We start from the raw sequence: 13,129 nt of genomic DNA on the forward strand, positions 1-13,129 counted from the left end.
TAATGGAGGAAAAGAAGGAGTGTACTCTTAGCGCCTGTTTTTCGCCTCGCGCGTGCGGAGCGTTGCACAGCCGCCTGGGAGCTGGAGGGGGAGGGGCTAAAAGGCGAACCGGAATTGAGGGGCGGTTCCAGGGTGCGCGCGCCTCAACATCCGGGCATCACCATCTCCCGTCCTCGCCCTGTCCCCCCCAATCCCCATACTAACAGGAAGCGGAAGTGAAAAAGGCAGAGCTAGGCCGCCTCTTAGCAACGCGAGGGGAGTCACGTGACAAAACCAGCTGACTCAGGGTAGAGGAAGACTCAGTGGCTGGTGGTGTTGCAGCCACGATTGCCCGGCCAGGGACCGGAGCCGAATAGTCATCGTCAAAATGTCAGGCAAAGACCGAATTGAGATCTTTCCCTCGCGAATGTAAGTAAAACAATGGAACCAGCAGCACTCATAGGTTAAGGAACGCCTGCCCGGAGCCGCTGTCTCTCCATACCCTGGCCCAGCAGTGAAGCTCCTTGTTTCCTGGGCCGACTCTCAGCTTTTCCCAGTCTCTTCTCGTGAGTCCGGGCCGAGGGCCTCTGAAGGGTCCCTCACACATTCCTCTGGGTGAACCAGAGTGGACCGTGAGAACAGGCCCGGCCAGCTGGCTTTTGTGGAGGTCCGCTGATTTTACTGTTAGTATCACACATCACATTGTAAAGTGGATATTGATTTACATATATTTACCACTGAACTGTGAGCTCTCTCCAGGCTGAGAGATGTCTTGGTTATTAAGTCCACATAAAATGTTGCTTGAATGAACCCATGGCTTGGACCGTTGAATTAATTAGCTTTCTCTTTTGGCCTGAATTCTTTGGCAGAAGAAAGCGTAGCTCCTTAGGTGTTTGACTAGTCTGTAAGGAAAATTTTGAGGTTTTCTCAAATGTGCCTAACATAACGTGTGGAAAGTGAAGATTGCTCTTATTTGCCGTTGCCTCCTCTTTCTCTTTTTTCAGTGAGAAGCAGAAAATCACTTTTGACTCTGACATTTAGATCTGTTGATTGTGGTCCTACCTTTTGTTTTTCTTCATCCTGATTTTTTTTCAGCATCTCCAAGGACTCTTAAAATAAGAGTTACATTTAAACCCTAAACTTAGATTTCTGTCTCTGCCTGAGTGGATATAACTCTTAATGAAGTGAAGAGGGCTTTGTTTTTGTTTTTGTTTTTGTTTAGTTTTTACCTTTGCCTTCTGACTTTCTAATAGCTACTTTGGAAAGCAAGTCAGTTGTGGAGAAAAGCAATGCTGTGAAATAGATAAGCATCAGGTCTCCCCTGGGGTAGTAAGAACTGTAGCACTCCCAGTTAATGAGTCTGACTCCTCCAAACCTCTGCACTGAGAGACCACCAAACTCTAGCATGGCTTCTAGCAACCTAAGACTTTGTTCTTAGGACTCCAGCCCCCAGTAAAATGCCTAACTGAGAAACCTCATTTTGCAGGCATGAGAATATACTGCTTGTATATTCTAGGCCTCTGAACTCCCTTCCTTAATTGCCTGCTAGCAGACACAGCTGGCCTGATCACATTTCCACTGCACAGCCTCTCACTCTACTTGCATCCACTCTCACTCCCCTCCCTTATTTCAAAATGCCTAATCACCTGTGCACAAATTGGAATGGAGCTCAGCTGTTTCCCCTCAAATGTTTACTGAATAATATCGGTCTTTACTGCTTTAATATCAGGCTGTGTTATCTGTGATAGTAGTCAGAGTGTTAACTTTTTTTGTTTTTGTTTTAACTTTGACTAAGAGGTGAAAATACACTTCTTTGGGCTTTGATAAGAAGAATAGGTTTGTGAAGGTGAAAATTGCTGTGAGAGCACTTAGCTTGCCCATTGAGAGGAAAATCAAGTGCTGTAATTAACCGCTTCTCTAAAATTTTCCCCACGGCTTATCAGCAGGTACTTTGTCATGTAGTCAGATGTCTTTGATTCAGCTGTAAGCAAAGTCATTATCCTAGCTGAAGGTCAAACATTTTTTGAAGTGTTGAGCAGCTCTGGAACTTGTAAAAGAACAGGTGTTTTTTTTTTTTTGGTTTTTTTTTAAGAGCTGGACTAGAAAATACACTAGTAACTTCTGTTTCAGACACTTCCACCTTACAATTAACCTGTGAAATGGGGTTGTCACCCACTTAGGCACCAGAGAGAGGAAAATAAATTTACAGTGGAAGCAAAAGAGGCATGAAGGATTTGGAGTCAACAGAAGTCAGTCAAATCCAGGTTCTACTACGTACTGGCTATAAGCCCATGGGCAAGTCAGTCTCTGAGTCTCAGGAATTAAAATCTTTCTGTTTCACAGAGGTGCCACTACCTAGGAGAAAATTAAAATTAGTATGGTAAATTCAGTTTTGCCAACCAGTTCACCTTTTCACTGTAAACTTGCTGCAATCTGCAGTACTAGGATTGGACTTAAATTTGATTCAACTCTTTGAGTCTAAGTTCTGGTGGTTAATGTCAACAACACAGTATGTTAAATGTACACATTGGGGTGGATGGCTCCTGCTCAGGCTGGAAACTGAACCAGCATTACTTGATTAGACCTCCAATGAGGACAGTCTGTGCAGAGTCAGCCACTGATAGTGAGTTTTTTTTCAAAGAGACCTGTTCACCTGATGCGATTTATAATCTTGGAGGGGAGGCAGTATGGCACATAGTTGGGGTACAGTGGACCTAGGTTTGAACCTTGGAGACTTGGGCAAGTCACTGGAGTCAGAAGCCTGGTTCAAGAGCCTGCTCTGCCAACATTCTTTGACAGAATCGCAGCAATATTTTTTAGATGGATCTCCTAGAAAAATGGAAATAAAAACAAAAATAAACAAATGGGACCTAATTAAACTTAAAAGATTTTGCACAGCAGAGGAAACCATAAACAAAACAAAAAACAACCTGCAGAATGGGAGAAAATATTTGCAAATGATGCAGTCGACAAGGGATTAATTTTCAAAATATACAAACAGCTCATACAGCTTAAAAAAACAAAAAAACAAAAACACCCAGTCCAAAAATGGGCAGAAGATCTAAATAGACACTTCTCCAAAGAAGGCATACAGATGGCCAACAAGCACATGAAAAGATTCTCAGTATCACTAATTATTAGAGAAATGCAAATCAAAATACAATGAGGTATCACCTCACACCAGTCAGAATGGCCATCATCAAAAAGTCTACAAATAATAAATGCTGGAGAGGGTGTGGAGAAAAGCGAACCCTCCTACACTGTTGGTGGTAATGTAAATTGGTGCAGCCACTACGGAGAACAGTATGGAGATTCCTTAAAAAATTAAAAATAGACTTACCACATGATCCAGCAATCCCACTTCTGGACATATCCAGAGAAAACGCTAACTTGAATAGATATATGCACCCCATTGTTCATAACAGCACTATTTACAGCCAAGATATGGAAGCAGCCTAAGTGCCCATTGACAGATGAATGGATGAATGTGTACACACACACACACGACTATTACTCAGCTGTAAAAAGGAATGAAATAATGCCATTTGCAGCAACATAGACCTAGAGATTGTCTTACTAATTGAAGTAAGTCAAAGACAAATAACATCATTTACATGTAGAATCTGAAAAAAATGATACAAATGAACTTACTTGCAAAACAGAAACAGACTCAGACATAGAAAACAAATTTATAGTTATCAAAGGGGAAATGGGAAAGGGATAAACTAGGAGTTTGGGATTAATATATATAAAATAGATAATCAGTAGAGGACTACTGTATAGCACAGGGAACTATATTCAGTATCTTGTAATAGCCTATAATGGACAAGAACCTGAAAAAGAATATATATATATGCATAACTGAATCACTTTGTTTACACCTGAAACTAACACAACATTGTAAATCTACTTCAATTTAAAAAAAAAAGAAAAAAGAAGATTCTGCTCTGCCTTTTCTTCACTGAGTGACTGTGAGAAAGTTGTTTCACTTTTCCGAGCCTCATTTTCCTATCTCTCAAGATAATGTCTAAGATCCCTTCTGGCTGCAGTGTTGTCATAGGAAGCCTTTGGCCTGCAGTAGATTTCAGTATCATCTAAGGATTTACCCAAAGGTTTAACAAAAACTGTTTTGCAGTTGATTATATAACACCAGTCATATGAAATTATATCTTCTTAAACAAATGACTTAGTTATACAATTTATTATTGAATCTTATTACCCCCCCTTTTTCCATTATTAAATTTTAACTGGTAGCAAGAGCAGAAATGCCAACTTCGCTGTCATTTTTTTGACTTTGGTGTTGGGGTTTCTGATGGGAAAAGATTGAAATAAGGAGGTAAGGAGACTTCAGGGGCTTATCACTTCTATGTCACTTGTCACCTAGAGTCATTTACAAATTTATAAAATGATATCAGAACACTTCAGTGCCACACTTTTAATGGGAAAAGTAATTAGTGGTTGTGGTAATAAAATGCAGAAGGTACAACAAAATGTAGTAGTAAAAAGTAAATCCTTTTTTTTTTCTTACTCAGCTTCATTTTCCAAAGAATACTGTTACCAGTTTCTATGAACTTTTCTAGAACTATTCTCTTGATTTATATAAGCACATTTATCCCTTACTTTGCATAACTTAAGACAATGTAATTTCAGGAGCACATGTTGATCTACCTTCCTCTTTTTTTTAATGGCTGCATATCATTCCATTTTATGATGAACCATGATTTGTGGCACATTTAACTTGTTTCCACCCTTTTGCTATTACAAATACGGCTGGAGTACTCATCCTTAACCTTTATATATGTTTTTGTGTACATGCGGGGAGTAAATCAATAGGATAAATCTCTTAAGGTGGACTTCTTGGTGCTGAAGGTTAAGTGCACTTTAAATTTTGGTATATATTTGTGGGCAGATTTTTGTTTTTACTCCTTAGTACATCTCCAATAGAAACGTACTGTTTTAACTCACAAGTCATATAAATATTTAAAGTATGCTGGCATCATGAAATAGGGGTCGTGATATGTTTTATTATGATTTAATAAATACTTATTAAGTAATTTATTAAATACTTATTAAAGAGTTGTTTCTGTTTTAAATAAGAAAGACTTCATTTGTAGAAGACTGAATGTGGAAATCTATACTATTGAGATACCAGTTAAGCCTATCAGCCACAAACGCTGTATATTCTTACTCCCGTGACATCAAGGAAAAAAGCATAATTTTAATACCATGTTAGGGAACTATTTTTATTTCTTTTAAACAATGGGAATAAATATCTTTAACTCTGTTTCTGTAGGGCACAGACCATCATGAAGGCTCGGTTAAAAGGAGCACAGACAGGTCGAAACCTCCTGAAGAAAAAATCTGATGCCTTAACACTTCGATTTCGACAGATCCTTAAGAAGATAATAGAGGTAGAATGAACTTTGCTTAGAACAGTATTTATTTTAGAAGTATCTGTGGAAAATCCAGCATGGCCACTGGCATTGTAATTTTTTTTCTTTCAAAAATGTCATTATAATGTAAGAAGTTTCAGAAAGTTCATTATTTAAATTCAAACTCTTTACTCTTGCCCCAAAAGCCCCACTTGATCTGCTCTGGCGCCTCCCTGCCACTTTTATCTGATTCTGAGCTTTTTTCTAACATTCTTCTCCAGGGCCTTTGCATTAGCTATTTCTTCTGCCTGAAATGCTCTTTGCCCAGTATTTCTTATAACTGCTCCTTTGGCCTGTCTGGTGACTTTCTACCCACCTGTCCCAATTTTTCTTCTCTTTGAAAAAAAAATTATTGGGTATTTTCAAACATTAAGTATTCCAGATATATTTTTGAAGCACTGTGCCATTAGGAGTTTGACTGCACTGCAGTGAATTTAAGAGATTAATTTGAGCAAATTGGCATGGACCAATTTAGGAATAAGATAGGCCCTGTAATAAAGATTCAGTTTTCTGTTTCTTAGTATCTTTATTCTAATCTTTGAATTATAAAACTCGTGATTTTGCAACATTGTTAGTAACCATAACCCAATTATTGAAGCAAAATTGGAAATTTTTTAATTTTATCATTACCAAATCAATATTTACATGTATACCTGGCATAAAATACCAATGGGTATTAAAGGAACATGATTATGATATGATTTTTTCCTTGTAAAAGAACTTTGTTGAATTGGCTGTTGGATTATGCTTTTCCAGACTAAAATGTTGATGGGTGAAGTGATGAGAGAAGCTGCCTTTTCACTTGCTGAGGCCAAGTTCACAGCAGGGGACTTCAGGTAAGAAGACTTAAATGGGGTGTTTGAAAAACTGTAGTACTTTCATGTTCATAATTTCATTTAAAAGCCACTTTTTGTTTTTAAAAAAAGCATTAAAGACAAATGATACAGTAATAATAAGGAAGTACACTTTTAACCCCATCACCTAAACACTGTTGTCTTTACTACCACCCACATATATCTGTTACATAGTTAACAGGCACAGGATACTTAATATTTTATAGTCTGTTTTCATTTAACATTGTATCATAAACATTTCCCCTTGTTTTCACAACTGCATAATCTTTCTCTAGATATATGATAATTTGTTAACATTTTCCTCTAATGGTGGGTGTTTGAGTTGATTTTCAGATTTATACAATATTGGAAAAGGTGCTGTGAACATCCTTATGTATATATATTTTTGTTTCTATTGTATTATTTCCTTAGGAAAATTTTTGAGAATGGAATTGCTTGTTTACAGGGCATGAATTTTATGGCTTTTGTCAGTACATGCTTAACAAAGCATACAAAAATGGCTTAGTTATTGCTTTACATATGTTATGTTTAGTTATGTTACTTGATTCTCCAAATAAGCTGTGAGGTGGACCAGGCAAATATTGTTACCCTCAGTTTAAGTTCAGTGCCCTCCTGAAGTCAAATGACTATTCAAGGGCAGAGATGGAATTGTTTTCAGGGTTTTTGATTTTAGTCTTCTTTACCCAGTGATATAATGCCTCCATTCTTAGTTTGTGTTATCTGGGAGCATTACGTATGGGCAGTCTTATAGCTTGAGGGGCATAAGACCTTTTGAAGTAGTAGACTTTAATTTTTGCCAGTGTTTGTATGATAACAACTTGCATTGACTTCTGTGAGAGAGAGGGACTCAGTAGTGTGTGAGTGTGTTTGAGGGTGGTCGAGGGGAAAACACTTTATTTTGTGATAATAACTGGTAGAGAGTCAGACAAAGCCAGATGGATGTTAGACAGGTTCCAGGGTGGAGGAATTGAACTGCTTAGCCAAACCTAGAAGATTTGAATAACAAATCTAAAAGGAAAGAATGTTCTTCTCCAAATTACATTAGTGCAATGAAAATCCCTGAAGTCACATCCATGCACCACATGTCTGATGGAAAACTCAAGGAGTCCCTGTATGTTAAAATCATTCTTCATGTTCTTAAGGGTGATATTTGAATATTGTTCATTCTTTGCTCTCTGAGGCCCTCCACTGGCAGCAGTGATTGTTCTTTTCTGAAAAAAGACAATCATCAAAACATACTTCACATGTTAACTGCCACTGAGACGGTTGTGTTTCCTCAGGGGCACTTGATCCACAGTGGGCCATCAACATTTTTTAATTGTGACATCTTACTCTTGTTGAAATTGCTTGATATGTTCATGTTGGTTTATTTCTCAGTCTAAAAACTAAATCAATCCCTTTTCCTCTTTTGCAGCACCACAGTTATCCAAAATGTAAATAAAGCCCAAGTGAAGATTAGAGCAAAGAAAGATAATGTAGCAGGTAACTATTCAACTCTTTACTACCCTCAGGGGAGAAAAGGTAACATTTAAAATTAATCTGTTTATATAGCAAGATCTCCATGTCCCAATGATTAAAACTACTGTTAAATGGTGGTTGCCAAGGGATGGGACTGGGGGAAGTATGGAGAGCTAGTTATTCAGTGGATATGAAGTTACAGTTATATAGGATAAATACCTTCTGGAGATCTGCTGTATGATATAGCGCCTACAGTTCACAGTATGGCCTTGTGCACTTAAAAACTTAAGAAGGTAGATCTTATGTTGAGTGTTCTTAACATGCACGCACATGAAAAGAGACACAAGGTAATGGATAGGTTTATTATTGTGATTGTGTTATGGGTATATGTGTATGTCTAAACTCATCAAAATATATACATTAAACACGTGCAGGTTTTTTTTGTATACTAAGTATATTTCAAAGCTGAAAGAAAAAAATTGTAACAACAGGATCCCTTACTACTCAAGATAATTTGATTTTTGAATAGGCATGAACACTTAAGAAGGCAGGTTCCTAAATTCATTTAGTGAAACGAGTTACAATTCCAGATAATCTCTTGACTTTTAAGTATTTGCTGAGAAAGAAACACAAGAGATGATGGTTAAGAAATAGTACTTTAAGGACATATTTGTGCATTCATATGTTTCTCTGTTTAACAGGTGTTACTTTGCCAGTATTTGAACATTACCATGAAGGAACTGACAGTAAGTTTGAAACTTTACTTGTGGGTCTCTGGGTTCTCCCCTTTCCTCTTTAAATGAACTGTATTCTGGAAAATGGTGTTAGGTAGACCTTCTTAGAGTTCACTGGTTCCAGTATTGGAAGCCTTCTTATCAGATACAGTTGGGACAATAGTTTATCAGTTAACCAAAAAAAAGTATTATGGCAGAGAGTCATAAAACATTGTACATGGCTTAAAATATTTTAACCTTGAAATATATAAATATAGAATTGTTTGCTGTTCTAAAAATAAAAGGCCATGGTCTTTCTTTGAGTATGAATCCACGTTAGACTTCCATGTTGTCTTTCTGCATAAACCACACTCATAAGGCATTGTTTATAATTTCCAGTTTGGGTCTCTTTAAAGTAGAATAAGATCTTACACACTGATACAGTCTGAATGCTGAATCTTCCTCAATTTTTGTAGCCAGCCTGCTCTCAACTTTTTATAAATTTTTATAATTTAATAATTTGACAGCATGTTTTGGGTAGTAATGCATCTTTACTGAGCCTTTCCAAAGTAATCATTTTTTTCCCCATAGAAACAATGTTCTTTCTTTGGCCCTCATATTTAATTGGTTCACATAGAATATTTAGTACGACTTGAATAAAGGAGTATTATAGAGAGTCACCTGTTAAAAGAGGGTATCACTGTATTGGGGCATCAGGCCGCATGATCTACAAAGGGAAGGCGTGTGTGGGTTAATCAGCAAGCTGGCAAAATGAGGATTGGTCAAAAGCTTTTCCTGTAGCTATATTTAGAATAGTATCCTTGGGCAGAACTATTCAGCAGCATGTCCCACAGTGTTTGGGGAGCCAAATGGGCACTTCCTGTTTGCAGTTAGCAGGGTTAGTGAATTTGTTTTTCAATGTTCGATATTGTTCTGACTTATCTTCTTTTTGGGGAAGATTATTTTCACTCTAAATACGAATGTTGTCTGACTGGTTCTTTCAGGTTATGAATTGACTGGTTTAGCCAGAGGTGGGGAACAGTTGGCCAAACTGAAGAGGAATTATGCCAAAGCCGTGGAACTACTGGTGGAACTAGCTTCTCTGCAGGCAAGCGGAAGAGCCAGAGAAGTCCTGCACTCTGATGCCTGATAGCCGAGTGGGGGAGATTCAGGGCTTGAATCAGAGCATTCTGCACTCAGCACTTCAAACTGTTTTCATGAACCTGTGTGAAACAAGCTAAATGAGTTTTGATTTCTGAAACAGTGGCTTCTGCACCACTGTCCGTACTTACTGACAAAATGTTGGTGCAGTGGTATAGTTGCAGTCTTGGCTAGGTGAGAACAGGGACAGTCAATACTAGATTTAAATGAAAATATAATATGGTTTTTGCATGAAAGCCATTTTTTTTCCCTTTGTGGCCAGTTAGTATGTATCTAGGTCATTAGTGTGTGATTCTCTCCTCTTGCCAGTTTTATAGTTTTAGGTAAGTCTAAAGTAAACAGGTTCTAATAGAATGGAAATAATGTTAGCTCTGTGGAAATCTTACAGGAATTTTCTGTATTTTAAGTATGTTGAAAAGACATAGTCTTGGTTTCCAGATGCTTTCTTCACATGTAATCTGGGTGAAGCCAAGTGACAGGGCATGATTAGGAAGACTTTGTGCTTACATTATTAATTTGTGCTCTTATTTTAGACTTCCTTTGTTACTTTGGATGAAGCTATTAAGATAACCAACAGGCGTGTAAATGCCATTGAACATGGTGAGTGTAAGCTGCTGTGAGCTCGTTGTTCATCCTTTTGTCCACACCTCCACATTTGTCACGCACCTGCCAGGAACCAGGCATTGGTTGCCTGGAGAATGAGATGTTGCCCCTCTCCTCAGTGGGAAGGGCAGTGAGTCAGTACAACAGTCAAGTGTTAATAAACCCTTTGATAGAATTATGTGTATGATTTGGAGGGGAGTTACAGAGCAGAGCAGTAATTTAAAAATTATGGAACGTTTTATTATTTTCTGGTTACTTGTGAGTAGAGGGTGAAAGTATTTCTTAAGAGCCCTAGTGTTTTCTTTAGTTCTTTCCAATGATTGATAAAACTTTCGAATACATGAAGTATTTTACTTTAAATCTCTCTCCGTTAGGCCGTAGGTCCTGTTCTCCTGCTGTTCTCCTTGGTTTCTAAAAATAAGTCCCAATCGCTGCATTTATTTTCCATTGCTCATTTCATTATTTTAAAACTATGACTGCTGAGTGTTACCACAGTACTTTTTTGCCCAAGAAACTCATTTTTCATTAAAGAAACATTTATTCAATTTTAAGGTAAGGAGCAAAATTTGAACAGCAAAAAACTTATTTTGCTGGGGCTCTATTAGTCTGTTAAAGAGGAAGTTATATCATTTTTTAAAAACTCAAAGCACAATTCCTGCCTGCTTGGTAGTAACAGGCCTTGTAACAGTTCCAATTCTCAAGGAGTTTGCATTTTAGAAGCAGATTAGACAAGTTCTGTATAAATTAGAACCTTATGACTGACACAGAATTCAACTTACTAATATTCTCTGCTCAATGCTCCACTTTTTAACAGTGGATTGCTATTTAAAATACCATCTGTGGTTCAATGTTATATATTCATATAAATGCAGTATATTCAGTGTTTATAGAATGGCCCAGCATTACCTGTCCATGGGAAAGACAGAAGAAGGGCATATACCAAAATGCTTATCGTAGTTACCATAGGGTAGTTGGATTATACTTCATTTTATTTTTCTTAATGATTTTTTTTGCATTAAATGTACATTTATTTTACAATTAGAAAAAATAAGTCACTATTGTATAATCACTGGCAATTTGAAAAAAGGCTTGAAGTTCTCACGTATATATGTATGTTTAAACCCTAGTCATCATTCCCCGGATTGAACGTACCCTTGCTTATATCATCACAGAGCTGGATGAGAGAGAGCGAGAAGAGTTCTATAGGTTTGTTGGAATTGGCAGTTATTGATCATTTTTAATTTTTCCATGTTCCAAAGACTCGATTTGCTGAGACTTGTTGGGTTATGTTCTTTAGAATTAGTACAACTTGTATTTTATTCTGATGAAGTAAGAAGCAAGAAATAAGACTGCCCAAGGCTGTGGAGACAAATCTGTGCCAGACTTCACACGTATATGAAATATGGCGCATCTGACAACTTAGGCCCTTCAGGGAAACTCTCAGTAGCCTTGATAGTTCTTTAAAATGAAACAGTGATTTAGAATGAGCATCTCCCACATAAAAAATAAACTGAAATTAATTAGTCAATTAACAAATACGTATATTATTTTGAATATGTTCCAGGAGAAAGTATAAAGTACTTGGGGGCATTATGTAATCAGAGTTGAGAGGAATGATGCATGTACATGAATTAGCCTTGAACATTTAGAACTAGCAGGGAATAAATACTGAACAGGTGGTGTGCAGGAGTCAGTGTGCCAGATTCAGAGAAGTGGGAGACGGGTGAAGGTAGGCATATTCAGGGAAGACATGGTTGTCTTGGACCTTGAGTCGTGTCTGAGTATGATATCTAATTATCAAAATTTAGTTTCTGCCCTTCAGTGAGGTTCAGAGTTGTGATCCAAATTGATTGATCCAAAATTTTAATAAATGTCTGAATGCTCAGAATCTGTTCCATTATCAAGGGTTGGATTTCAAAGTTAATTCATTCTGAGAATAGGAACTTCCAAAATCAAGTTATTAGCTTAAAATATGTGTGTATTCTACCTCAAATCTTTTTTTTTAATGGGTTATAAGTAAATTACTGAAACTGAAATTTGTAGAAGTAGAATTTTGTTCTACTTTATAGGCGTTTACTATCCTTGTTACAAAACTAGAAGAAATGAATTCTACTTAGTACTGAAACAATGTTCAGAAGATTCCCTCCTTTATTTTACAGGTTAAAGAAAATACAGGAGAAGAAAAAGATTCTCAAGGAAAAGTCCGAGAAGGACTTGGAGCAACGGAGGGCAGCTGGAGAGGTGATGGAGCCTGCTAATCTCCTGGCTGAAGAGAAGGATGAGGATCTCCTGTTTGAATAATCTTTCCTGCTCTGGTTCTTTCAGAAGCCCTAACATGGCACCACTTTAATTCACACTGTGTAGGTTTGGTATGTGTGGCTATTTGTTTTTTGGCTTAAGAATTTCACTCGTCGTAAAATTTCTCTAGATGTCCCTTTGTGGGATTACCTTTGCAAAATCATAATTCAGCAACCATTTATCACTGATGAGATTTGTAGAACCTGCCCAGGAACTTGTAGAATTTATTCTGCAGAAGTGTCACTCTACTCCATTTGTATGTGTGCTACAGGTATCTGCTTACCAAGCATATTAAGAACTCCCCCTTAGGAAACAGCAGTGGTCTCAGGCCAGCACGTGTAGGCCAGCTACTGCTGGAGCAGCCTTTGTTCCCACCTCCTTGCACACCTTGGCGCTGTTACCTGAGATTGCTGCAGCCAGCCTTGTGTTACTTATTGTGGTACTTCTCAAGCTTTATGAAAACCTTCACTTATTTTTTCCTTCAATGGCAGGTCTCTGTCCTGTCTGTCATGGGAACAGTTTTGCCAATTCAGATGTGACTATGGTATAAACAGTAAAATGATTTAAAAATGAGTTGTTCCTTTTTTAAAATTAATTCATTGCCAAGAATAAATTGTGTTCTTATGCTTGG

At 37.5% G+C, this 13,129-nt stretch overlaps 1 protein-coding gene across 1 annotated transcript; it reads left to right on the top strand.

The window, feature by feature from the left end:
* Positions 1-250: 250 nt before the first annotated feature.
* ATP6V1D (ATPase H+ transporting V1 subunit D) lies at positions 251-13,071 on the top strand. The gene is made up of 9 exons (XM_010962284.3): positions 251-408; positions 5,273-5,390; positions 6,168-6,247; positions 7,680-7,747; positions 8,425-8,469; positions 9,441-9,544; positions 10,131-10,197; positions 11,328-11,406; positions 12,360-13,071. The coding sequence occupies exons 1-9, from the start codon at positions 368-370 to the stop codon at positions 12,499-12,501; spliced, it is 744 nt and encodes a 247-aa protein (XP_010960586.1). The 5' UTR covers positions 251-367; the 3' UTR covers positions 12,502-13,071.
* The last annotated feature ends 58 nt before the right edge of the window (positions 13,072-13,129 follow it).

Source organism: Camelus bactrianus, chromosome 6 (assembly GCF_048773025.1).
Source record: "Camelus bactrianus isolate YW-2024 breed Bactrian camel chromosome 6, ASM4877302v1, whole genome shotgun sequence".
Classification (NCBI taxonomy): domain Eukaryota; kingdom Metazoa; phylum Chordata; class Mammalia; order Artiodactyla; family Camelidae; genus Camelus; species Camelus bactrianus.

Bases quoted from the DNA above. Each gene is read 5' to 3' on its own strand.
- ATP6V1D (XM_010962284.3), top strand. From the start codon at position 368: ATGTCAGGCAAAGACCGAATTGAGATCTTTCCCTCGCGAAT. The intron at 6,248-7,679 runs GTAAGAAGACTT...CCTCTTTTGCAG, and splicing joins TTCACAGCAGGGGACTTCAG to CACCACAGTTATCCAAAATG. The intron at 10,198-11,327 runs GTGAGTGTAAGC...TTTAAACCCTAG, and splicing joins TGTAAATGCCATTGAACATG to TCATCATTCCCCGGATTGAA.